General features: G+C 47.4%; 1 protein-coding gene across 3 annotated transcripts in view; it reads left to right on the top strand.

The window, feature by feature from the left end:
* The window catches only part of KIF5C (kinesin family member 5C), a 159491-nt gene that overhangs the window by 122164 nt on the left and 10723 nt on the right, over positions 1 to 26604 (top strand). For all 3 annotated transcript variants that reach the window (XM_005202465.5, NM_001076127.2, XM_010802009.4), the window contains 9 exons: positions 1483 to 1600; positions 4155 to 4231; positions 5535 to 5644; positions 7609 to 7710; positions 8224 to 8284; positions 12808 to 12879; positions 15815 to 15919; positions 17774 to 17990; positions 19099 to 19212. In XM_005202465.5, coding sequence (XP_005202522.1) covers positions 1483 to 1600; positions 4155 to 4231; positions 5535 to 5644; positions 7609 to 7710; positions 8224 to 8284; positions 12808 to 12879; positions 15815 to 15919; positions 17774 to 17990; positions 19099 to 19205 — 969 coding nt within the window. In that variant the 3' untranslated portion in view covers positions 19206 to 19212. The remainder of the gene's footprint in view (positions 1 to 1482; positions 1601 to 4154; positions 4232 to 5534; positions 5645 to 7608; positions 7711 to 8223; positions 8285 to 12807; positions 12880 to 15814; positions 15920 to 17773; positions 17991 to 19098; positions 19213 to 26604) is intronic.

Below are 26604 nucleotides of genomic sequence, written 5' to 3'. Positions count from 1 at the left end.
TCCTTCCATCTGGACACATCAGCCTCCACATCCAAGTCAGGCCCCTTCCACACGTTCTATGAGTTGATGGAGCTGTGAAACTGTGTCAGCTGTAACCTATGTAAATGGATGATGGAAGCTGCACTGCTGCTCCTGGGGGTGACCTCAGGGTCATTAGAGTAACAAGTTTCTAGTTTTCCAGACTCACTGTGATCTAGAAGAGGATGTGGGTTCCAAGTGGGCACGCTCCCTTGGCATAGAACTTTGCTCGGTAGACTGGGGTACAGCCAGAGGACTGCCCAGTGGGGTGCTCTGAAGTGTCAGGCCCAGGATTGGGGCCCCAGTTGCCAAGATGTTAAGGTGACACACACTCAGGGTGTGTGAGATTGGACTGAAAAATATTAGGATGGTTTGGGGTTAAAGAATAACCGTGGTTAGACAGTGCTTTCTGCATTAGGAACAAATACAGTTTTCCCTTAGGTGCTATTTTGTACTCTGCCACAATTTACACAAAACCAAAGATTTAGTCATTGTTGCCTGGGGTTCAAAAGTAAGAAAAACCTTGTTTCTTTATTTTCTGACATGATCTAAGGAACCTGACAAAATATTTCCAGCTAAAATGCTATTATCTCCTTTGTTTATACTCATCCTTGTCACCAAAAGCTATGCTTATAAAATATCTGCTCCAACAAAGTCCCATTTCCCAGAGGTTATTTCATTACATTAGAGCTCCATCTCCAGGGTCCTCCTGCCTAAATATGATCCATGTAGATATGGGGGAGGAGGTGTCTGCATATTTCCATCTGCCTCGAGGTGACTACTGTTCCTGTTTAGTCACAAGCTCTCATTCATTCATTTATTCCTTCGCTCCATTATTATATATTAACTCTATGCTTTCATGGAGCTAACAAGTAGAAAAAAAAATAGATGAATCAAATAGAAGTTAGGTGCTATAAGAAAATGTTGGGGCCCAAGTAAGAAGGATCCAGCCAGGCCCATGTCTGGCAGGGTGTTGGGGAGAGCTTCCTAGGGAGAGGAAAAAGAAACAAAGCCTCTGAAATAGGAATTGCTGTGCTTGAAAGGCAGAAAGTGTAAAGACATAATACTGGAGTTCCAAAGAAGAAATCCAAAGGTGCAGGTTCAAAGAATGAAGCCCGCAGCCTTGACACTTTTCCAGCCCCTTTCTTTCCAGCAGACTCTGTTTTTTACAAAGCAGAAAACCAGCCTGGGGTTTGGTATTTCTATTTAATAGATGGTAAGGAAGGACATGGTAAGGAAAGCCACGCGCAGGGGGATGAGGCAGAGAAGCTCATGGGAAGAAGAAGACTTAGTCTGTGGTCCCAGATTCCAAGCCAAGGGCGGAATTGGCACTTGGCTGTTGGGACTCGAACAGAGGAGTCAAGAACTCCTCTTCTGTTGCGTTTTCCTGTTGGACAGTCCTGGACAAGCCAGGATAATCACTCGCTCGTCATTCATAGCCCCTTTCTGTTTGCTCGTTTAAAGCACGAAGCCAAGATCAAATCCCTGACGGACTACATGCAGAACATGGAGCAGAAGAGGAGACAGCTTGAAGAGTCCCAGGACTCGCTCAGTGAAGAGCTGGCCAAGCTCCGAGCCCAAGGTGAGCAATCGACCACTTTGTAGGTGTCCAGCGATTGGCCTGAATCAGACACACTATAGTTGGCTGGACTCTTGATGTTTACTTTTGCTCAATTAAACCATTTGTATGTCTAGTGAAAACAGTGGCCTAATTGGAGTGGGGTAGAGGGTAGAGAACCATCTAGAAGACTGCCCCCATCCTTTACCTGCTTCTCTGCATTTTCCCTCAGTCCACCCTGCTGCCCAAGTCAGAATCCTCTCCCTTCTTCACCTCCTGCCTCCACTCTGTCACCAAGGCCTGTCCATTCAACCTGCCAGATGCTTCTCTGGTTCTGTGCATCTCCAGCTTCATTGTCACTATCCTTAATCCTAATTAAGAATTGTGGCTCCGTTCATTGACCGAGGGGCTAAACCTTAGCCTGTTCAAGGCTGACCACTGTGCTGTATCCCAAGGGAGGATTCCAAAATCAAGTTCTACCTTATTCCAGCCCCAGACCTCCAGCCTATTCAATATTCATATTCATATTCATATCATATTCAATAAATATGAATAAATAGAAGAGATTCGAGAGAAATGACTGGAAATGTAGAAACCAGGATAGGATTAATGATGTATGTGTTGTGGTGAAACGGGAATACAGATCTTATGAGTTGCAAAGAAAGCTGGTAAAATCCCTTTGGGAAGCACTTTGAAAATACATATTAATTATGCTAACACTTTTCATACCTTTTACTCCTCAAATCTCAAATATTTGTTGCAGAATTCTCGAGAATTCATTGTTTATATTAGTGGGAAAAAAGGAAATCACCTAAATGTCCAGCAGTTAAATGAACTATGGTATGTGGTTTAAAAGAATAGGGTTTTTTTTCATCTTGGAGATGAAATACATGAAGACCAAGCAACAGTATTTACAATGCATTAGATTTAACATCATAGTATGTAATTTTATCTTTACTGTGGTTATAACATTTAAAAATCACTGGATACTTATGTTTGAAGGCCTATAAAATTAATATTTGAAGGGAACATGGTTTTAGTAGGGTAACAGGATTGGTGACAATGCTATCCTTTTTTATTTATTGTTGTATTGTCTGTTTGCTCAGTAAATACATTTTGCTTCAAATGGCAATGTAAATTAACAAAAAAGGATAACACACCCACCCCCACTATGACCTTGTAAGGTTTTCTTTATGAGATGAGGGATGTTGGGAATAGAACGCTCTACCCAAAAGCTGACATAGAAAAGCAGCTTTCCCTCTGGTCAATGGCTTCTGCAGTGGTGCCACTGAATGGAAACAAAATCAGAGCAAGAGTAGCTGATGTCCACTAAAAAAGATGCATAACGTGAAAGTTGCCAGTTAAGTTTTATTTGGGGCAAGATGAGGACTGCAGCCCAGGAGATAGCACCTCAGATAGCTCTGAGAAAGTGCTCCAACAAGGTAGTGTGGGAAGGTCAATATATATGATTTTGGTGAAGGGGGAGTTCACATAATCAGGCACTTATCTTACATAAGGTTTTCTGCTGGCCACGAGGAGCTAAGTTTCACCATGAAGGTATTTAGTGCTTTTCTAGATATGAGGAGATGCAAGGATTGGGATCATGAAATCAGTTCCTGAAAATATCTATCTAAAACCCCATTCCACCGGTTTCCTTGGAACACAAAATGCCTCATTTCTCCACCCTGAGCTCCCTTCAGGGCGTGTCGAAGGTCAACAGCTGCAGCAACACAGGGTTCAGTCTCTGCAGAGGCAGATGGCAAATGCCCTTGGCAAGTGCCAATTTGTAGTTGACACTGAAATAAAGTGAAACAGAATGGAGAGAATACTTAAGGACTTGAATGTCACTGTCGGAAACCCTTTTGAAACCCTCCACCTGAGGCTGCCCATGGTCCACTGGGCTTGGTGAGACCACTGACCAAGAGGAGGGTGGGGCTGATGCCCCCTCCCCAGAGGGGTATCACATAGCACCATGCCCCCAATACACAGCGTGGACTTCCTGCTTAGTCTGGAGAGAGTTATTTTACGTTTCTATTTTCTTTGCGCTTGTCCCTAGATTATTTTCCTGCTCCAGATTCTTAGAGAATACCCATGGGAGGTAAATTAGCTCTTTCTGAAACTCTAATAGTGGCAGGAATCCAAATACCACTAATATTTGCAGAGAGCATTGTCGGTGACCATGCACGTTTATGCAGGAGCGGCTCACCAGGCCTGGTGGGGAGCAGTCCTCTGAGGGCATGGAGTGGCAGCCCCGTCAGGTACAGCATGACTGCTCCTGGATCACATGTCCCCTCCAATCGCCCTTCTCCCTGGAGGACTTCCACAGTCTCCCTGGAGAGATCAGCCTTGATTTAACAAGCTGGAAGTCCTGAGGTGTGCAGGGTATCTGAGAGTGACATTCATGAAGTCCCCCTTCAGAGGCATGTTCCTTTATTCCATGGTGGTACCTTGGTGAGATAAGCTGATGTTTCACCATATTCCTTTCTGTTGTGTTTTTTTTTTTTTTTTTTAATTTTTACTTTTGGATGGGAATCCTGCCAGTTAAATCTTTTTCATTATCCTTTAAAATTCAAAACAGAAAAAATGCATGAAGTCAGCTTCCAGGATAAGGAAAAGGAGCATCTGACCCGGCTGCAGGATGCTGAGGAAATGAAGGTGTGTATGCAGCCCTTTCCAGGAGCCCCGCACGCCTTGGGACTGGATTTCCTTCATCTGGGAAAATCCAGCTCCTTTCCAAGATGTGTAGGTGAGGTAGGAAGGAGGGGGGCGGGGCTGGGGCTGGGCATCAGAGCTGCTCTCAGAGGGTGGCTGGACTTAGAAGTGAGATGGACATGCAGGTGTCCAGGCCCGCTGAGATGTCTGCAGACAATAATTGCATTGCATCAGTACATTTATCTTCCTGCTCATGAGCAAGAGGGAGAGAGTGCACCTTCCAGTAGCCATGCTGGCCAGCTGTCACAGCCTCTGCAGAAACAGTCACCCCTCTTTTGAATGGAAGGAAGCACCTCCCCTCTATCTTTTAAAGAAATACCCTCAATTTGAATTTTCATCTCAAACACAGGGGTCTTTATTTTGGTCACATTTTAAACAGAAATGGAAATGTGGGAAAGAAGATTGGGAAATAAGGGTTTTAGGTGGATAAAATGAGATAGGAGAAAATGTTGAACTTTTGATTGTGTGTGTGTGTGCATGTATGCACACGCTTATTTGCTCAGTCATGTCCAACTCTTTGTGACCCCATGGACTATAGCCTGCCAGGCTCCTCTGCCCATGGAATTTTCCAGGCAAGGATACTGAAGTGGGTCGCCATTTCCTTCTCCAGGGGATCTTTCCGACCCAGGGATTGATCCCTCGTTTCTTGTGTCCCCTGCATTGGCAGGTGGGTTCTTTACCACTAGAGCCACCTGGAATAGTTTTTGACAAACCGGTTCCAAGCTCCACTGGGTGTGAGTCCCATAGTTGAAGTGATGCCATGCTGTTCAGCCAACAACCCTGCCTCACCTGGCTGGGCCTCTCCTGGGTTCACATCACTTTGGTGGAAAGGTCTGCTTGGAGCATCATCATAAATCCATGCAGTGGACAGGGTCGAGAGATTATTAACATTTTACTGGTGGGGAAGTGCAGCTCAGAGAGGTGCCATGGCCTGAGGTCAACCAGGTAGTAAGAGGTAAGTGACCTCAGGGTGACCTGGTGAGAGAAGCTGTGTGGCTCAGGTGAGCTGTGGAAGGTCAGAGGCAAACCCTTTCCTCATGAAATATGGTCATTTGCCCATGGGAACTACTCAATTTTCTAACAGGTCCTTGGATATTGTTGTCCCTATAAAGCAGGGTAGGTCCTGGGCCCTGGTGTGGGGATCTGACAGCTGAGGGAGGTGGGATAGGAGGTAGTGACCCAGTCTTGGCACAGCGTGGGCTGAGAACCAGCAGCAGCTGACACATTTCCCTGGCCTGGGTTGCAGAAGGCTCTGGAGCAGCAGATGGAGAGTCACCGGGAAGCTCATCAGAAGCAGCTGTCCAGACTCCGGGATGAAATTGAGGAGAAGCAGAAAATCATCGATGAGATTCGGGAGTGAGTTGCCCCAGGGGACTCGCAGGGCATGGAGGCGGGCACAGGCCTTGTGCCAGCCTGGAGGGACATAGCGTCTAGCCCAGGTCTCTGCTTTCCCTGCCCTGTGGGCGCTGGGCTCCGCCCTGGTGTCACAGGAAGCTGGGTTGTGATGCTTCTGAGGTCTGTTCCTCATCTGGAGTCCAACCTCTGGGGGCTCTGGTGGGCAGGTGGCAGGTTGGCCCAGCTGCCCTGCCTGGTGCCCTGCAGAGCAGGACACATTGGTGACTCACATGGACAGACATGTGCCCCTGTAGGTGGGGATGAGTTCCTATGAGAGTGTGAAAAAAACTGATTTGGTCCGACTCGGGGGATCTGCTGGGTTAATAAATGCTCCAGAGGAGACTGTCAGCTCCTGCTGCCTCCTCGACCAACACATACCTGTGTCTGTACAACCTGGAGCCACCAGGTCACACGTGGACTCTTAGGGACCCACGCTGTTGTGTGTCTGCGCTCGAGGACATCATTGCAGCTGGGCTCCAGTGACACCTTCTCAAGGCCATTCTATTGCAGCTGCTGCTGAACACCCCCCTTCTCAGTAACGACCCCTCCCCACTCCTCTCACCTTCCCATATCATCAACACAAGTCCCCAGGCTGAGAGGCACCTTTAGGATCCTCTCCTGAGGATTCTTATCATTTTTGCACAGTGAGTCCCTTTGCAGAACAATGTGTTTGCGTGTCTCAAATAAAAGAAGAAAACAAAGAAAACCAGTTATATTGAAATATATTGAAATACAGTTCATTCCATGCCCCCATGTCCTCCGCCCCAGTCTAGACTAAAGGCTCCCTCCTTTCTGTTTTTATATAGATGAAGAAACAAGATTTCTATACAGAATCAAAGCTAAATGATTTCCTTAAGGTCATACTGTTAAACAGGAATCAAACTGGAGTTGGAGTTATTCTCCAGACTACTGATCCAAATCTCTTTGCTTGTATCGCACATTTGCATTTTAAAAGCAAAAGTGTAAATGACGCCATGGGTAGACTCTGTGCAGTCTGCCTAGGAAAGCACTTAGCACTGTCTCTCTCCTTTCGGGCCACCCCATGCTCCCTCTCAGGTTGTGCCTTCGCCTGTAAGCACGGCTTTTATTTGTTATTCTGGTGCTGCTGCTGCTAAGTCACTTCAGTCGTGTCCGACTCTGTGTGAGCCCATAGACGGCAGCCCACCAGGCTCCCCCGTCCCTGGGATTCTCCAGGCAAGAACACTGGAGTGGGTTGCCATGCCCTCCTCCAGGGGATCTCCCCAACCCAGGGATCCAGACTGCGCCTCTTATATCTCCTGCATTGGCAGGTGGATTCTTTACCACTAGCACTACCTGGCAAGGACTGAGGTACATAAAATGACCCAGCGTTCCCATCCAGGTGGTGAGTTTCTTTTTTGCAGCAGCCCAGACTTACTTTGTGTATCCTCTCTCTGACCACTGCCCCGCTTCCCCCTCCTCCCCCACCCAAAGACCTCACAGAGCAGAATGGTCCCTATGTCAGCCAGGGAGTTGGACTTGGGAGATGTTTTCAGAGCACCAGACCAGAGAGGAAGGGAAGGTCAGAGTAGCCAGATGAGGTTCCAGGAGTGCATGCGTACCATCTGTGGGGCAGAAAAAGAATTCTTACTGGGCTCTCTTTTCCTGTTTTAAAATTTTGGCCCCTTTCCCATTTCATTTTTTTTCCTTTCCAGAGCTCTTGCATAAGCCAGCTATAAATACATTCTTAAAGCCTTATGTTTCATGCCTCTTAGATGTTCCCAGAAATTAGTTTTCACTTGGGCAGGGAGGAAGCTGTGAGGTTGTTCTCTGATCTCTCAAAATCCCCCAGAATTGTCACCTTTATTGCACAGAGCTAATGGGCTTGGAACAGAATTATGTCTTCAGTCGCATGACTCAGACTCTCAGGGTGATGTGGAATGCGTTGCTGTTTCCTCTCATTTCAGTTTGAATCAGAAACTGCAACTAGAACAGGAGAAGCTCAGTTCTGATTATAACAAGCTGAAAATAGAGGACCAAGAGAGAGAAATGAAACTGGAAAAGCTCTTGTGAGTACGCTTTAAATATTTCCTCTATTTTCTCTCATCCCCATGAAATCTCTGCCAGTCCACACTGGTGATTCAGGTACCAAGATATTCAGGTTGCTGCTGCTGCTAAGTCGCTTCAGTCGTGTCCGACTCTGTGCGACCCTATAGACAGCAGCCCACCAGGCTCCCCCGTCCCTGGGATTCTCCAGGCAAGAACACTGGAGTGGGTTGCCATTTCCTCCTCCAATGCATGAAAGTGAAAAGTGAAAGTGAAGTTGCTCAGTCCTGTCCGACTCGTAGCGACCCCATGGACTGCAGCCCACCAGGCTCCTCCATCCATGGGATTTTCCAGGCAAGAGTACTGGAGTGGGGTGCCATTGCCTTCTCCAGATATTCAGGTTAGGTTGGGCCAATTTAAGAACAGACCCTGAGTTGGTGAGTTGGTTTGTTTTGTTGATTTATCTGCAGATGCATGGTGTCTGTGAAAATCTCTGATGCCCCTTTGGTGGTTCATGGTTCCTTTCTGTTTTATAGATTGCTCAATGATAAAAGGGAGCAAGCCAGAGAGGACCTCAAAGGGCTGGAGGAGACAGTGGTATGTTGACGTGTTTCCCAACTCATTTTAGTCTCAAAGACCAGATTAGTTTATGATCTTTTGAATTTGTTTCTTCTAAAATTTTATCTGTGCATGCCTTTCTTGAGTATCATTTTAAACATAAAACTTCCTATGGAAACATGAAAGCTGTAGAATTTATTCCCCAGGTCTTGGCACAGTGACTAACCATCCAGCCATCCTTAGGAGTGTAACCCTGGAGTCCTGATGAGATTTAAACTCAACTCAGTGTCTGCAGTTTTGCTGCCTCTTGTACATTGTGCTTACTTCCATTTAACAATCAGTGGATATTTGTTGAGCACCTGCTAAGGACTGTTTTTTTTAGGTGCTTGGGTTGCATCAATACACAACAGAGAAGAGGGTGTCCCTTGTGAAGCTGTCCTTCACTTGGGGAAGACAGACAGTGAACAATAAGGAGGTAGATCGTTGTCTCCATTAGATGGTTATAGAAGGGGCACAGGATACTGGCTGGGGGAGGCCCCACTGGGAAGTAACATTTGAGCAGGAACTTAAATAGGAAAATGAAGGAGCCGTGGGGATATCTGGAGGAGGAGCCTGTGCCAAGGCCCTGAGGTCAGCCCACGACCCACATTTGGGGAATAGCAGGGAGATCAGTCTGTCTGTGGCCAAGAGGAGAGGTGGTAGGAGGCAGGCACAGAGAGGTCAAGACAGAAGGGGAGCCAGGCCAGATTCGGCCTTGAGACCTGCAGGGTTTGTGGCGGAGGAGTGGCAGGTCCACTTCCCTGTGGAGGAAGGGCTTGCCATGTGAGACCCTGGTTGCTTTGCTCTGTCCTACATCTGAATTCATTGGGTTTGTCTCCTGGTCTGCTTCTGTTTTATTTGCCCTTGGGGGTGGCTGCCTGGTGCCAAGGGCTCTCAAGAGCCCTTCAAAGTGCCATACAGCCTGTGTTAGAAGACAGACATCCCGACATAGTTTCTAAATCTGGTGAAAACACATCCAGTCATTGCACATGACATATTGCTTAGATATAGGCAAGCATACTGGTTCCATCCATACGTCATGTGAGCTATTGCAGGACTGAACCAGAATCCAGGAATTCGGTGACCCCAGACTGGAAGCAGGTGATTGATCAGGGCTGGACCTGAGGCTGTGCTCGGGCCCCTGGGTGAGAGTTGGCTACTCCTCAAGGGTGGATGGGGGCTCAAAGGGCACAAATTGTTCAGAACAGAAGTAGAATGACTGTTGAGAGAAGTTGGGCCTCTTGAGCCTGGTGAAGACAGTGGACAGAGCGGCTGGAGGGGAAACGGAAATGAAGCCATGAAGTTGCTTTATCTGTGTCTGTTTTCCTGGAGAAGTGATACTCACAATCATAGATAGTTTATAACAATTCAGAAAAATATTGACCATTAAAATGTTCCTATATTCCCACCAGCCGGAGGTCAGTATTTCCATATCTTCTTTACACTCACGTGCTCTCTCTCACAGTCCGTCACCTAGCACACCTTTCCTGCTCACACCTAGAAACTCACTGTTTACCTCTCTCCCTCTCATGGTCTCACCCACACTTGGGCATAATTGCTTGTTCTCACTCACTCACATGTCTTCACATACACTCACACCCACAGGTCCCCACTATCACATGCTCATGCCTGTATTCATCCACTCACAAGCTTACACACTCAGCACATCCCCATCGCATGCTGACACACACATGCACAGACACCCATGACCATCCACATACTCTACTGGCATACTCTCACTTCTGCTCATTCACTCTCACAACCCTCTCACGTCCACTCACAGACCTCCCAGACTCACAAGCTTTCTCTCTTTTATACTTACATGTGAGCATGTTATTTTGCTCTCTTGAATGCATTTCTTTCTTTTTTTCGTTTTTTGGGGGAGTGTGTGTGTGTGTGCTCAGCTTGTGGAATCTTAGTTCCCCAACCAAGAATTGAGCCTGTGCCCCCTGCAATGGAAGCGTGCTGTCCTAACCACTGGACCACCAGAGAATTTGCTTGAATATGTTTTTAACAACACCTTTTCCTCACTAGCCTCCTCAGATACACTGGTTCTCCCTGCCACACCCACATTCCTACCCTTGCATCCATTCCCCACCCCCACCCCCACACCATACACACACTCAGACACTCAGTCCCTCACACGTGGACAGACTCACCAATACAGCCTCCCATGAGCTCTCGCTCTCCGTCCATGTACACACACACGCATCACACACGAACATTTCAGTCCCCACACTGGAGCTCCGCAGTCTGTGCCAGTCTAGACACGGGTGTTACTACTTATCCTTCCATCACATCCTCCCCACGCTGTCAGTGTTCCTCAGAGGTGGCTCACTGTCTTTGGCTGACCCTTCCTGATCCTCAGCTCAAGCTGCTCTGCCTCCTGGAGTGTCTGGGAAAGGTCAGGGTGGGACCTGCCACGAGGGACCAAGGTCTGTAAAGCCCACTCCAGGGGCGACATTTGGGAAGGCCAGCCGGCCAGTGGGGACGTCTCTGGGACCCCAGGCAGCCCTCTGGCTTTAGCAGGACACTTTGTGTGGACTCTGGGGCTGGACCCTTCCTCCTTCTGTGTTGGTAAACCTTGTGTCTCCACCGCTCGGGTCCCACCCTCACCGTGACAGGAAGCTGAGCCCTGACTTTTACACGGAGGGCAACACCTGTGCTGGGAGAGACCTGAAGGAAAGCAGTCAGGGTGGAGGAAGAAATAATGCACGTGATGGAGGACAATTCACGGCCCCAGGAAGCCAAATGGGAGTTGCCTAGGCATACATGTGTGGCTTATCAACCATCTCCAAGGTCTGAACTGCCTGTGTTAAACTGTTTATAGAAGTTACCCAAAATCGAACGAGAATGAGAGAGTCACCAAGCTCAGGACTCTGGACTGTGTGGTGTTTGCCCCTGAAGAATCGCCTGGCCCTTTGACAAGGCAGCTAGGTCTTCTCTTCTCATTTCCCTGTGGGGTGGTGGTGTTTTTCATGGCAAGTATTTTCTGTGATTATAGTTCAGTCATTAATCAACTACCTGAAGCAGGAAGGAGAGCTCGCAGAGCAGAGGGCCAGGATTGAGCTCCCTGGGACAGAGGCGCAGACAGCGTGGCGGTGTCACTAACAGCGTGGAGCTGTCCCCGCCACGCCCTCATCTGCTAGCTGGCGGCTCCGCCCCAGACATGCACTGTGCAGGGCGTTCCCAACAGCAGGCCCACTGGGCCTCCCGCAGAAAGTAATTTGCCTCATCTGAGAAGGCAATTGACTTTAGTTGCTTTTTATTTCAGCACTATTATGGAATTGGACCCAGTAATAAGACCTAAAATTAATATAGAACCTTTATTCTATAGCCTGGCCCTTAGCCTGGTGAATGATGCCAGGAACCTGGAAATGCCAGGGGTTAGACCCTCCTGTTTGGAGCCTGTTTTGTCCTTTTTTCTGTGAGCTTCTGTTAGTTCCATCCCTTGACACTCTGTGTGAGAGTAGGTCAATTTTAACAAATTGAAAAATACAAATGCGAGTGTATTTCTCTCCTCATAGGAAAATATTTTTCACAGAACTGGTTGTAGGTCTTGTGGTGAATACATGGAGACTTAAGTGGAAGGAAACATTTAGGTTTTCTGACTCTGTTAACAGAGGGCACCAGGTTTGACTCAGACCTTTGTCTTAGCAATCTAATTCCTAAGTGTTCATTAGTAGAAAATAATCCAGAATTAAGGGGGAAAAAAATGCTCCCAAGAAGTTAACTAGAGGAAAATTATAGCAACAACAAAAGGAAACAGTAAAAGCCTAATGAAATAGCTGCCAACTATGATGCATCAATAAAGTAATACTAGCTAATATTTATTGAACACTTACTATGTGCCAGAAACTGTTGTAAGAGTTTTATAAGAATAATCTCATTTAATCTTGATAACAACAACTATGAGGCAACTACTGTTTTTATCCTCATGTTACAGATAAGAAAGCACAGGAAGGTTAGATACTTTGCCCAGGGTCACCAGGTAGAATGTCCATTAGCTCAGTGATGTGAGGCAAAAAAAGCGTATTATGGATCAGGGCCAGAGGGGTGTGGAAACATGAAAAATGTTGGTCGGCTCGGGTGGGAGAAATTGCGGCTAACTTTTCATTAAAACTTGTTGGCATTTTGTGTACACCAATAAATTAGAGTGAAAAAAGAGTCCATTCTGTTATAACATAGCTCACTAGGAATTTTTATGAGAAAGCTTGCAAGTTTTCGTGGTTAAAGGGAGGAAAATGTTCTACTTAAAACAGAGCAAATGAGCAGGCTTTGGTGTAGTTTCCATATCTTTGTTTGAGTTCCCAGGCTCTGTACCTTGGGGTAGCCCTGGGAAGATGCCAGGTGGAAGGGGGGAGCACGAGGGTGGGCAGGTCACAGGAAGCGGAGGGCCCCATGGCCTTGACCGGCGGCTTGCAGAGCTTCGTGGAGGCATCTGGGGTTGGTGGTCTGGTGCCAATGGTGTCATAAACCGTGTGCCTTCATTTAAGTGGTGTTTTAACGATCTTCTCTTCCAGTCTCGAGAACTGCAGACTCTGCACAACCTCCGTAAACTCTTTGTCCAGGATCTGACTGCGCGGGTTAAAAAGGTGAGTTCTAATTCATGTGAATGGGATTGAGGAGAAACGAAAAGTTGGCCAGAAGAATCATTTTCAGTTGCTTAAATCATTATCACTTGCTTAAATCCTAGCTGGTGATGCTTAAAAATTACTTCATACCAGAGAATGTGATTAAAAGAATGTGCCAGAGGGGGGAAAAATACTTGGGAACATTTTTCCATCTGACTTTTCGTTCTTAGTGAAAGGAAGCTATCATCCTTTCCTTGGCCTTTATTTCAAAGGAACACATATTTATCTGGTTGCAGTGTGAAAACCTCTGAGTGACGCAGGGAAGACCCAGAGGGCTCTCAATAGACAGCCTGGCCCTTAGCCTGGTGAATGATGCCAGGAACCTGGAAATGCCAGGGGTTAGACCCTCCTGTTTCCCTGCTAGGAGGCTGTGAGGGGCTGGGCCAGAGTGTATGAAGCACTTTAACATCCCATGTCTTGCCTCCTGTCCCCAGCAGCCACGTAATTGGTCCTTTGTGTTCTGTTTTATGGTTGTGGAAATGGGCTCCGCTGACCTGAGATCACAGAGCTGGGGAGAACCAGAGATAGGACTGAAATCCAGGTCGGTGTGACTTCTGAGTCTGAGCATTTTGTGCCACATGCAGTGGTGATCTTGGGGAATTGCCAAATGGTGAACCCCCAGAGCAGCTAGTAGAGGTCTCAGGAGGGAGGAGGGAGAAGCAGCAAGGAGGCTTTTGAAAAAGCGATGGATGAGGAGCAGTCAGCAAACCCAGAGGTAATAGGATGGACAGAGGTGTATTTAAGTGTGTGCATGGGGGTCTGTGTGCAGGAGCCAGGGAAAAGAGATGAAGTATATTATTTAAGGGAAAAAAAAGAGGAGGTGATTGATAGGGTCAGATCTGAGAAGATAGAATTGATAGCATGCTGCTGCTGCTGCTAAGTCACTTCAGTCGTGTCTGACTCTGTGCGACCCCATAGACGGCAGCCCACCAGGCTCCCCTGTCCCTGGGATTCTCCAGGCAAGAACACTGGAGTGGGTTGCCATTTCCTTCTCCAATGCATGAAAGTGAAAAGTGAAAGTGAAGTCGCTCAGTCGACTTCAGGCTCCTCCATCCATGGGATTTTCCAGGCAAGAGTACTGGAGTGGGGTGCCACTGCCTTCTCCGAATTGATGGCATAGAAGAGTATATATGGCTTGGTAAATGGAAGGGACACACTTTCCCAGAGAGGAGAAGTGGAGAAACCAGACATTAGTAGGGAAATATATGACAGGGGAAAAGATACATTCAACGACTCTGACTTTCTCAGTTAATGTGGAGAAGGAAGAAGAGAATGGGGAGGCCATGGAGGCTGGAGGAGGCTGGGGCAGCTGTGAGGGATTTGCTGGAGATAAGCAAAAGGATGCTGAGCAGTGGTGGGAGTGTCCAGATGAGGTTCAGAGCATGGATTTGCCTTGGCACTTGGCAGCATGATTCTAGTGAGTTTGGAGGGCTGGAAATCAAAATAAGGAAAGAGAGTGGAGAATGATGGGAGATTTCAAGGCCTGAGTGGCAGGGATCAGGAAGGTAGGTAGTGACCACAATCATCAACATAGAAATGATCAGAGGACCTGGACTGGGGAGTAAAGAGAGGCCAGAGCAGGGGTGATGAAGACAGAGACTAGGGAGATTATGATAAGAACTGAAAAGACTCAGCTTGGGGGAGGAAGTATTCCAAGGAGGATGCAGAGCTTGGGACCAGATTTCAGGATGTAAGACTCTCTAGGGAGGATCTGCTCTTAGACCAGTGGTTCCAAAGTGTGGTCACCTGGCCAGCAGCACTCGCATCACATAAGAACTTGCTGGATGTGCAGGTTCTCAGACCCACCCTGGATCCACTGACTCAGAGACTTGGGTCAGTGAAAGTCGCTCAGTTGGGTCCGACTCTTTGCAACCCCATGGACTATACAGTCCATTGAATTCTCCAAGCCAGAATACAGAAGTGGGTAGCCTATCCCTTCTCCAGTGGATCTTCCTGACCCAGGAATCGAACTGGGGTCTCCTGCATTGCAGGCAGATTCTTTACCAACTGAGCTATTAGGGAAAGCCCTAGAGCTTGGGACCAGACTAAAGACTTGGGTGGGGCCCATCAATCTGAGTTTTAACAAACCTTCTGAGTTTAAGAGCCCTAGATTGAGACCCAGGAGACAGGTTTGAGATGCTCGTATGGCCACCACCTCTCAGAAAGAGTGATGATATCTTTTGTAATCAGACAAAATAAGCATGCTTTGCCATTTTTAGACTCCAGGATGTGTTTGTACATGTATTTCCTAACTTATGTGGCCACTCAGCTTGGAAGTGTTGGGAGAACAGTGCTTTTGTTAATCTCAAGATCTGATAAATTTTGAGTGTCAATCCAGCACAGCACACAGATGGCCTGACTGGTCTGGGATGGATTCATTAAATAATTTGATGTAATTGAAAGCTGAAGGGACAAGCAGAGACCATGGAGACTGCCCAGTGGGACCACAGACACTTTCCTGCAGCTTGATGACTCATTATCTCACTTGTGATGTTTTGAAATCAAATTTAGGTCTTGGGCTTATGTTTTCCCATTAGTTCTTCTTAATGAATTTTGAAACACTTCCTTTTGAAAAGAAAAGTGTCTGTTCACCTACCTGCAAGGGAGAGGTATATTCACAAAGAGAACTGTATCTAATCTGTATCTTTCAAAAGTAGATTGCAGTATTTTTGGTCAGCTATCTAAAAAATAGAATGTTTGATACCAATAAAGGGAATTAATTGGGAACACTGTTGAGTCTCAACTTCTAGAACCTCTATTTTCATTTTCAGAATAAACCTTTAGTAGGATCGGGGATTTCTTCCCAGGGATATTTAGAATGGCTCTTCCACATGATGCTGGGGCTGCGGGTGGGCAGTTTGGAGGCTGATTCTCCTGACCCCTTGTGTTGATACAGAGTGTAGAGCTGGACAGTGATGATGGAGGAGGCAGTGCTGCCCAGAAGCAGAAAATTTCCTTCCTGGAGAATAACCTGGAGCAACTCACCAAGGTTCACAAACAGGTAGGAGGGCTGTGCCAGCCTGCCACTGCTTCTTCTCCCCTGGAAAGGAGACTCGCTGCATTTGGCTCCCCCGAGGAAGGCGCTCTGATACGGAAGGGGAAAGGACTACAGCGTCCCCAGAGCATCAGTGTCAGAAGGGACCTTGAACTTAGTCTTCAGTGACTTCCTTTGTCTATAAAATACTTTCTTTGAAGGAATCCAAATATAAAGAATTGTGTGTGAGCTCTCTGGGGTTTGGGGAGCAGGGTGTTCAGTCGTGTCTTTTCATTCTGCCTCCCTTTCCAGCCTCTGAGCCCAGCTGGCCCCGGTGTGTCCCGTGATGCTTTTGAGGACACTCTGTAGACCCAAAGACTCCACAGAACACGAAGCAGAGGACACTGAGCTGGTTCAGGCTTCCTGTTTCTAGAGACGAGAAACAGACTAGGAGGGGAAGCCACTGGCTCCATCCCACAAGTGGGAGAACTGGGGCTGGCACCAGCTCTGCTCTGTTTCTTGGGCATCCTCTCAGGTTCCCGAGACACCCCGGAGTTTGTTTAGAGCGACAGAGAGCAATACCCATGTCCAAACCCTGATGATTTAGGCAGGTTGTTTGTCTCCTTTCTGTTTATTTTTTAAATTTTGCTTTTAATTGAAAGATAATTGCTTTACAGTATTGTGCTGGTTTCTGTCATACATCAACATGAATGAGCCATAGGTGTACACATGTCCCCTTCCTCTTGGCCCTCTCCTTTCTGTTTAAATGCAGAAATGTTCATGATGGTTTCCCCTAAATCCTCAAGATTTGGGATCTGAAAAAAGTGGTTCAGCTTTGCAATGGACCACATACTCTAGGGGATGTCATTGCTCTTTGACTTGTTACATGCTCTTCAACGTTACTCATGATGGCACTTTCGCCCAAAGGGAGTATGACAGATTCAACGTGGTTGAAGTCATTCAAGCAAATTGTTGATGAGAAACAGAAAAGCAGAAACTGCTGGGCACTTGAAATGGAGCTCTGAAGTTCATTAATTATTTTATTCATGAATTCAGTGGATATTTATTAAAAACCTACTCTGTACCAGGCACTGGGGCTGGGACTGGGTGGGGAGACAGGGGTAAAGAAAACAGGTGTGGACCTAGCAATAGTTCAACCCATATAGCACTCCTGATTTTCAGAGCTTTTCCTGACCCACTTGCATTCCCACAATGGCCCTTTTATGTGGTATGTGGACTTCATGGTGGTTGAATGACTCGTACCTGGTCAGATGACCAGGAGAGAACAGAACTGGCTTTTGGCCCATCCTTCACCTAGGGTGAGTCTGTTCCTTCTGAATTGAGAGTCTTAGATCATAAAGAATGAGCAGTATTCCTGAGTTACTTAGACCCTGGGTACATTCCAAACCTTGTGCTGGTGTGGACAGCGTGGTCCTCTCTGAAGGAGGCCTTCAGAGAGCTCTAGAACATGAATGCCTTTCATAGAGCATGTCTGAACTGGCTTCACGTTTCTTAGCTTTCACATCGGAGTAGTCAATTTTCTCCTGCAAGTTCCCCCTCACCCCTCAAACAAAAGAGGAAGCAAATCCCACCCAAGCCTGAATGTTTCCCACAGTTGGAAATGGCTTCTAATTCTAGCCTACTCCCCTCTCCACTTTCTCCAAACTGTGAATACTGTGTTTGGCAAATCTGAGTCTCGGGATGTTGGATTTTTATTCCCCTCGGGTGCTCCCAGAGTTTATGGTCTTACGCACTTTCCAGAACAACCTGGCAGGGGGTGGCGGTTCTAACTGCTCCTCTGTGGCCTTCTCAGCCCCCAGCACGGGGTCTGCTGCTCCTGCCTCCCCTTCCGCTAACTCCCCACCTCTTCCTTCCCTGCAGCTGGTCCGGGACAATGCAGACCTGCGCTGTGAGCTGCCCAAGCTGGAGAAGCGCCTGCGCGCCACGGCCGAGCGCGTGAAGGCGCTGGAGAGCGCGCTGAAGGAGGCCAAGGAGAATGCCATGCGGGACCGCAAGCGCTACCAGCAGGAGGTGGACCGCATCAAGGAGGCCGTGCGGGCCAAGAACATGGCCAGGAGGGCTCACTCGGCCCAGATCGGTACGTGCGCCTGCACCCGGGCCCTTGATATAAGGTGAGGGCTCCGTGGGCCAGATGCCCTGTGCAGGCCAGCTGGGGCCTCCCAGCACCCGGCGTCCATCCTGGGAAGATGGGATCATCAGATGCGTGCTTCCTTGAGATTCCAGAGGACATGGTGATCTTCAAAATTACCGAGCTGACCAAAGAAGCCAGCAAGTCCTGGCTACAGGCAGAGGGGTTTAGCTGTAAACAGAGATACACTCTCCCAGCGATACCAGAATATATGCAGAATATATGGCTTGCTCAGCAAAGCCTGCAGGCCCCTTGTGGTTTGCACCTGGCAGAACCATGAAGGAGCTGCATGTAGCTAGAAGCCTCAGGGAGAGCCTCTTGCAAGTACAGGTTTGGAAATACCCTGGAGAGAGCCAGGCCCGGCATCAGTGAGTGCATGGGGGGTTGGACATCCAGCCCCTTCCATGCCTGGATTTGGATGTCTACCTGCAAAGACTGAGAGTGTAGCTGTTGAGTCATAGTTCCTGGGATAGAGCCATAGGAGGAAAAGAGATTTAGGGGTGTTCTCTAGAGAGCATTTTTTCTTCTTCTTACATGGAAATATCTCCAATAATATGTAATAATATTTCTTATCAGATACTGCTCTGCATATGTTTGGGAAACCAGCAGCTCCTTGTTTCTAGTTTTAAGATCATAGATTAGTACTTCACTGCATTTATTGGATTTTTATACCCTTGGAAAATCTCCTGAAACCTGTGGACCTCTTCCCCTAAAAATGCATCATAGACAGAATTCTGCATCCAGTTTTAGGGAGATGCTGTTGGAACTCATCGGGACCTATGGATCTGCCTCAGATAAAACTGAAAGTCTGTTGTCTCTAATTTTCATTAATCAGAATTGAAGTAACTGATATATATTGGGTGGCTTGGATTAGCTAAGTGTGCTAATAGAAGGGCAAACCTCCTGTCTTCAGAAAAGTCTGGTATCTGATAAGAATTGCAATGTTGATGAGAAGATTGTGCCTCTTGGTTTTTGCATGTGACCAGGAGGTATCTGGATGCAGCTGTGTAAGCCCTTTCTGAATGTCTCTTCTCTCTTTTCTGTCTGTTGGACACAGCCAAGCCCATCCGCCCTGGACACTACCCTGCATCATCTCCAACGGCAGTCCACACCATCCGAGGGGGAGGAGGTGGCTCTTCAAGCTCCACTCACCACCAGAAATAAATATGAAGTGAGTCCCTGGTGTTGGGTGGCTTCTGTCCGGGGCAACACCAGGGGCTCTCCTCGCCTCTGCCAGGAGCTCAGCCCCCCGTGTGTAGACAGCTCAGCTCCGCCTAGCACAAGCCCTGGGCCTTCAGGTTATTGGGGGCTTGCGTTTACCCCCAACTCAGTCTAGAGCCTTTGGGTCTTCCAGCTCAGGCCACCTGGTGCTGGGACCCTCTGGAGGTGGGGAGGGCGTGGTGAATGAGTCATGCCAGCCTCCTTTTGTCTGTGGGACTCCCCTCTGTAGCTGGCATCCGAAATGGCATTACCTGTTTGTTAGGTGCTTTTGCCCAGAGCAGGCAGACATGGGTGGTTGCTCTAAGTCTCAGGAACCGAACCTAAGAAAGAGCCAGATAATCAAAAGTCATGTGTTTATAATTACTACCTGAACTCAACAAATGGGGTTTTAAAGAATTGTGCAAATTTTCATCTAGCTAAGTCTGGACCACTTTTTTTCTTTGAGATGCTGGTCTGAAAACTGCTCTTCTCACAATCCACATGCCTGACTTGGCTGTACCATGTCAGCACAAAGGAAAAAGTGGTGTGCTTGAGAAAAGAGAGGGCAGTACAGGCCTGTCCTTTTGTGCTTGAGGGAAAGAGTTTACTGGTTGGGCAGGGCAGAGAGACAGCTCGGTGGCCAGAAAACTCTGTTTAGAGAAACTGACTTCATGCCAGTAACCTATAGATGGGAGGAGGTGGCTCCTAATGCTGACCGTGGACTCTGAACCCTCACTAGGAGAGCTTGCAAAATGGGTGAGCTTGGCGACAAAACCGCAATGATCAGGGCAAGTCAAGAAAGAGTGGGTCCACATTTAGCCTTCCCTGATAGCTCAGTTGGTACAGAATCCACCTGAAATGCAGGAGACCCTGGTTCGATCCCTGGGTTGGGAAGATCCCCTGGAGAAGGGAAAGGCTACCCACTCCAGTATTCTGACGTGGAGAATTCCATAGGATCCCAGAGTTGGACCAAGTGACTTTCACTTGCACTTCAAGGCAAGTGAAGATGAAGGGCTGGAGCCCCCCTCACAGGCTACGACAGTATTGTTAAGGCTCAGACAAAACTTCCAAGGAGGAAGCTTTCGCATGGCCTGCCCCAGCAGCATGTCAAGGAGCAGGACACACCATGCCCATGGTGGGCAGTGTGCCCTCTATCTTCTGCTGTATCCTGGAAGGGTGGATGGGAAATTATTTTGGTGATGGGTCACCCTATTCAGATGTGATCTCTGCTTTTAATCAGAAGTGAAGGCAACCCACTCCAGTATTCCTGCCTGGAAAATCCCATGGACAGAGGAGCCTGGCGGGCTATACTCCCTAGGTTGCAGAGTCGCATGTGACTGAGTGACTAAACAACAACAAAGTAAAACTGGATGTGAAAAAATTGTTTTTGACTCCATCTTATCGGTGTTGGGGTTGACACTTGAAGGGAGCTGTAAGAGCAAATTGGGCAACTTAGTTCAGAAAGCCTAACGGGCTCTCGACCTTCGGTGAGTGTCAGCATCACCTAGCATCCAGAGACCCGGGCTCCTTGAAATAGTGTAGGGTTTGGACCTTCATGTTTTCACCACATGCCCCAGGTGACTGCTGCCTGCATGCTCTCACTCAGTTGTGTCCAACTCTGGCGACCCCATGGACTACAGCCGGCCAGGCTCCTCTGTCCGTGGAATTCTCCAGGCAAGAATACTGGAGTAGGTTGCCATTTTCTCCTCCAGGGGGTCTTCCCGACCCAGGGATCAAACCCATGTCTCTTGTGTCTCCTGCATTGACAGGAGGGTTCATTACCACTCACACCACCTGGGAAGCCTTTGAGACCTGGTAGCCTAAAGTATCAGAAAGTGGCTTATACAGGATGGATGTTTATTTCTCTGTCACATGAAGGACATTTAAGGGTGGTCTGTCAATGGCTGGGGGAACTGCATAGTGACAAAACTTAGGCTCCCTGACCTCAGCAAGTGCCTCCCTTCCTCACGGTCACCTAATGACTTCTGCAGTCCTAACTGTAGTACCTGTGCTCCATGTTAATATATGATATTTGTTTTTCTCTTTCTGACTTACTTTGCTCTGCATGACAGACTCCGGGTTGATCCATGTCTCTACAAATGACCAAGTTTCGTCCCTTTTTATGGCTGAGTAATATTCCATTGTATGCGCATACCATATCTTCTTTATCCGTTCCTCTGTGGATGGACATTTAGCCTGTGTGCTGTGTTGCGCAAGCAGAGAGAGCAGCTGGGGAAAGGTGGAAGCAGCTCATGCAGTTGAATCAGCTTCCTTTAAGTTGCCCTTCCAGAGGTGCCAGCCAGCTCCAGTGCCTGCACCCCTCTGACACAACTGAGACACACGATCACATCTGCTTCAGGGGGGCTGGAGAAGGTGGTCTTTGGCTGGACTCATCACTGCCCCAGATAAGAGCAGTGTTCTCTTGCCTGGAATGATGAGTTTGGATGTTGGATAGGCAGCCAGCACTCTGGTGGTTCTTTTTTTAAAAATTTGTTTGGCTGTGCTGGGTCTTAGTGGCGCTATGTGGGATCTTAGTTCTCTGACCAGGGATCAATCCCTGGCCCCCTGAGTTGGGAATGTGGGGTCTTAACCACGGGGCCACCAGCAGAGTCCTCCCAGCACTCTGTTTATTGAACACACACTCTGCAGCAGCTCTGTGCAAGATGTAATATCTCTATTACCCGTTTGGTGGAAGCACCGTGTTCATGTGTGTGCTTGGCTCCAGCAAGCTCCTAAGGAATGCACCAGCCCAGGGATTCTGGCTCCAGAGACTGCTCAGTGGAAGGTCCCATTCCTCGGGCACTCCCAGAAAGGCCTGTGAGACCCACTTTTATGTAAGATACATACAACCATATGGCAGCCAGCCATCACCCTAGCCTGAAAGTCTCAGAGTCTTGAGACTTTCAACACCTTCAGAGTATAGACGCACCCTCACCCAGCATGGTGATTCGTTTCTTTTGTTTCTAACTCAGAGTGCTAAGAGTGGTTTTGATGATTTTATCTGAAATTGGAACCTTCTCCACCCACCTTATTATCTATTCATATAACTCCCATGGCTGAGTGTTTTCACAACGTCACCAAACAGACCCCAATGCAAGTGTCAGGGTGGCGGAGGGGTTAAGGGGCTTGACTTTGGACAGAGACCTGGGTCAGGTGTCAGGCCTTTCGCGTTCTTAATCCAGAGTCAGTCTTGTCATCTGTGAGATGGGGAGAGTCCTTTCCCTGGGCACTGCAGTGATTTGAGGGCTAAATGAGGTCATGCTTCTGAGCGGCTTGGCACATAACGAGTGCTCAACAAAATGGCAGCTGTGGGAGAGGTGAGCAGTGCAAGTTTGGCACAAGGTGGGTGGTTAATGAATGCTGGTTTATGTTATCTTCTAATTCTCATAGTTGTTGCAAAACAGTTTTTAGTCTCTGTAGCAATAGATTATAAGCACTAAGTGGAGAAGGCTGATGTCTGAGTATTCTGTTTGGTGCTGTGACCAGATATAAGGGGTTTAAAATATACTAGCGTGTATTTATCCCAATATTATAAACAACAACATTGACTATTTTTATGAAAATAATTGGGCATTGGTTAGTGGAGTTGAAAAAAAAAAGGATGATAACCAATGGAGTAGGGAATTATAATTGGAACTGAGGAAATGCTGATTAAAAATAAGCTTATTTAAAAAAATAATTGGAGGAAATTCCGTGGCGATCCAGTGGCTAGGACTCTGCTCACTCTCTGCTGAGTGCCTGGGTTTAGTCTTTGGGGAACTGAGATCCTGCAAGCCTCACAGCATGGCTTAAAAAAATAGACATATGGAATTCATTTATTAAGTGGATCAAAGCCTTTTTGAGATGATCTTTTTTGGGTTTTCCTGGTGGCATTGCAGGTAAAGAATCCGCCTGCAATGCAAGAGATGCAGGTTCTATCCGAAGGTCAGGAAGATCCCCTGGAGAAGGGAATGGCTACCCACTCCAGTATTCTTGCCTGGAGAATCCCATGGACAGAGGAGTCTGGTGGGCTATAGTCTATGGAGTCACAGAGAGTTGGACACGACTGAACGACTGACACTTTCTGCTCTTTGGATGCTTATTCTGAAGTGTGTCTGTCCTGTAGCAACGGTCTCAGCTGCTGATCTTCCCAGCCCTCCTGTTGGAGCCAGAATGGCACCTTCATATTCAGGCAGCATCTGGGTCCCTTTGGGATTTCTTTCCGCTTCATTTCAGGATGCAGAGAATATAGTCACAATGCATCTCTGGGTTTATGCTCAGAGTTTCAGAGCCACCGAAGAGGCCAACGTGTGGAAATCAAAAGAACCCAGGACAGTGCCAGCTTTGATCTCATATTAAAATCTGGGGGCCAGGGCTGCTTCAGCAGGATGGGGACCATCTTTTTCAAGCACCAAAACCAGACATGGGGCAGCATGGTGCAGCAGACTGAGGACACGGGGGATGGAATTGGCCACATGTGGGTTCCAGCCCTGGCCTTGGCTCTGTTCTTTTGTGACATTGGGCAAGTTGCTTGACTTCTTTTAGCCTCAATTTCTTTATCTGCCAAATGGGATCAGGCATTTTATACTTGCTCTGTACTTGGTTTAACAGTAGAGAGACAAAGGCTCTGTTCTTGTGTACTGACATGCTTGTAGGGGAGAGATAGCAGATAAAGAAGGTAACTGCAAATAGTGGTCAGTGTTCTGAAGAAAATAAGAACAGCTTAATAAAATAAAGATTAGGGACACTTATTTAGGAGAGGGGGTGACTTTTGAGCTGAGAACTAAATGATGAGACATGCCAGCCCCATGGTGATATGTGCACAGACACTCGCTGGAAGGTGGGTCCAGATTGCGGCACGTTTGAGGAACCACAGGAAGGCTGATAAGGCTGGAGCACAGAACAGGGGAGAGTATCGTAATTTGGGGAGGGAGATGGAACCAGATAAATTGAGACTGAGATGAGCAGTTTAGAGTGTAAGCTAAGCCTGGGGTTCACTGGGGCCTTTGGGCCTGGGAGTTGATGGGACGGGTTCATGACTAGGAAAGGTCTGCGAGAGCTGGACTTTGGAAGAAGGATAGGGGTGGGGTGAGAGTAAGTGCAGGGGACTCCCCTGGGGGTATTATTGCGGATGTCCACTTGGGCGGGTGTCGGGGGAGTAGCCCTGAGCTAGGTGGCGGTAGCAAGTGGTCAGAGTTGGCCTGTGTTAGAGAGCTGAGGGTGGGAGGGTGAGGAGGAGGGGTAGGTGGGAATCAAAGGTGGTCTCTGGGCTGGGGCCCTAGCAACCGGGTAAATATTGGTACCTTTTAGCAATGACTGGGAAAATTGGGCAATGCAGGTTTTATGGAAAAGAGAGCTTGGTGGATTGTGAGATTCCTCTGAGACAACTCAGCCTAGCTCACCATCAGGCAGGTATGCTGAGTAGGCAGAAACCTGCAAGCTCAGGCGAGAGGTCAGGTCTGAGGTCATAGAGAGTTATGGTCTGTGGATTGTGTTTAAAACCACATGTCCAGGAGGTCACCTGGAGAAAGGGTGGACAGAGGCAGAGAGTGAGGAAGGTTTGACCAGATCTGGGGACTGGCCAATGGAAAGGGCAGAAAAAAGAGGTAGCAGCGATAAAGGGGCCTGAGGAGGAGAATGTTAGGTTCAGGGAGGCAGAGTGAGGCCCGGGCTCCTAAGGGGAGGTGGTCAGCTTTGCTGAAGGCTGCTCAGAGCTCCAGGGAGATAACCACAGAGACTGATGGTTGTTGGAGGCCCGAGGGCAGAAACCTCAGCTTTAGCACTAAGAGGGCAGCATGGAGCAGAGTGTGGGGGTGGGGAAACAGAGTCAGTACCTGCTTGCGGCTTGGAGTTTTGTTTGAAGCAGCAGAGAAATGGAGGGATGTGAGATTAAGATAGGGTTTGCGGTTTTTTTTTTTTCAATTTTTTTTGGCCGAACTCCACAGCATGTGGGATCTTAGCTCCCTGACCAGGCTCGAACCTGTGTGCCCCCAGCAATGGATGTGCGGACTCTTAACCACTGGACCAGGGAAATCCCTGCTTTTCTTTTTTAAGATGGCAGCTATTACAGCTTATTTATACAGTGATGGTAATAACCCAACTCAGAAGGGAAATTGATAACTTTGCAGCCGGAAGAATTACAGTAGAGAGTATTGGCTTCCTGTGAGAGGCTTTGATCTGAACATAAACGAAGGCAACGCTGTACCCAAGGCAGAATAGAAAGTTCTGGTAAATGGGGCATGCAGGAAGGTGAAAACAGAGCTCATATTAGTGCTTGTTTTCCTGTGCAATTAAGTCAAGTCATCTGCTGAGAGGGTTGGGGGACATGGGGTTGCAGGCTGAAGAGAGGTATGAAATAGGCCTCTTGGGTAGTGCTGAGTGCTTATTCCAGGCCCTGCGTTTAATTAAGGTAGACACCGTTTCAGTAATTGTCCAGCTGCCTGGTACCCAGGGCCCTGGAGCTGGGATTGCTTCCTTTGCTGTGCAGTGTGCACTGGTTCCAGTATATCCACCAGATGGCACAAGTGGGGCATTACTGAAAGCTCGGCCTTTTTCTGAAAGGCTTTTTGAGGCAGAATCCATCGTTTTTTGGTTTTCCTCTCTTATTTCTCAAACTTGAGTAGTAAATAGAGTACTTTTAAGGAAATAAAATTCTCACAGATTCCTGTAGTTAATTTAAATTTATTAGTTTTTAATTTTATCTATTATTTATTTATTATAGTGCAAATTAAAAAAAAGTGTTCACTCCTTAAACTGGTAGATGTTCCACAACTATCAAGTTGAAAAAGATTTACAAAGTAGATTTAAAAAGTCGAAAATCCAAACCACCAACCTTTACTAAGCTTTACTAACTTAACAATGACAGTCTTCTGCTGAAAATAAAGAGCAACGTGACTGTAGTATGTACTGCATTCGGTGGAGTTCATCATGTGTGTCCAGACATGACAGTTCTTTCACCCTCTTTTTCTGTTAAAAATCCCTGCAGGATCACCCCTTGCTTTCAAGTCATTCTGTCTTTTCATGGCTGGAATGCCTCATCTTCCCATTGTCTGGATTTTACCTGAAGATGATAAAAGCTGTGACAAGAAGCACCAACTTGGTTTTGGCATAAAGCAGGTGTGGGGCTGAAGTTGGTTACAAGGTAGTCAGCTAGATAATCTAGAAGATGCGTATATTAATGCTTCAGATTTTCATGACAAGGAAAGCATACAGTTGAAAATATAGTGAAAATGAACCAAAGACCTCAGGTGCCTTTCAGTGTTGATGTAGCTGAACACTGTTATTTTGAGGACTGTACATATTTCATACTGTTCATGGGGTTCTCAAGGCAAGAATATTGAAGTGGTTTGCCATTCCCTTCTCCAGTGGACCACATTCTGTCAGA

The sequence above is a fragment of the Bos taurus genome, chromosome 2 (genome assembly GCF_002263795.3).
Source record: "Bos taurus isolate L1 Dominette 01449 registration number 42190680 breed Hereford chromosome 2, ARS-UCD2.0, whole genome shotgun sequence".
Lineage (NCBI taxonomy): Eukaryota > Metazoa > Chordata > Mammalia > Artiodactyla > Bovidae > Bos > Bos taurus.
Note: the sequence above shows the minus strand (reverse complement) of the source record. Positions and strands in the feature narration are given on the sequence as shown.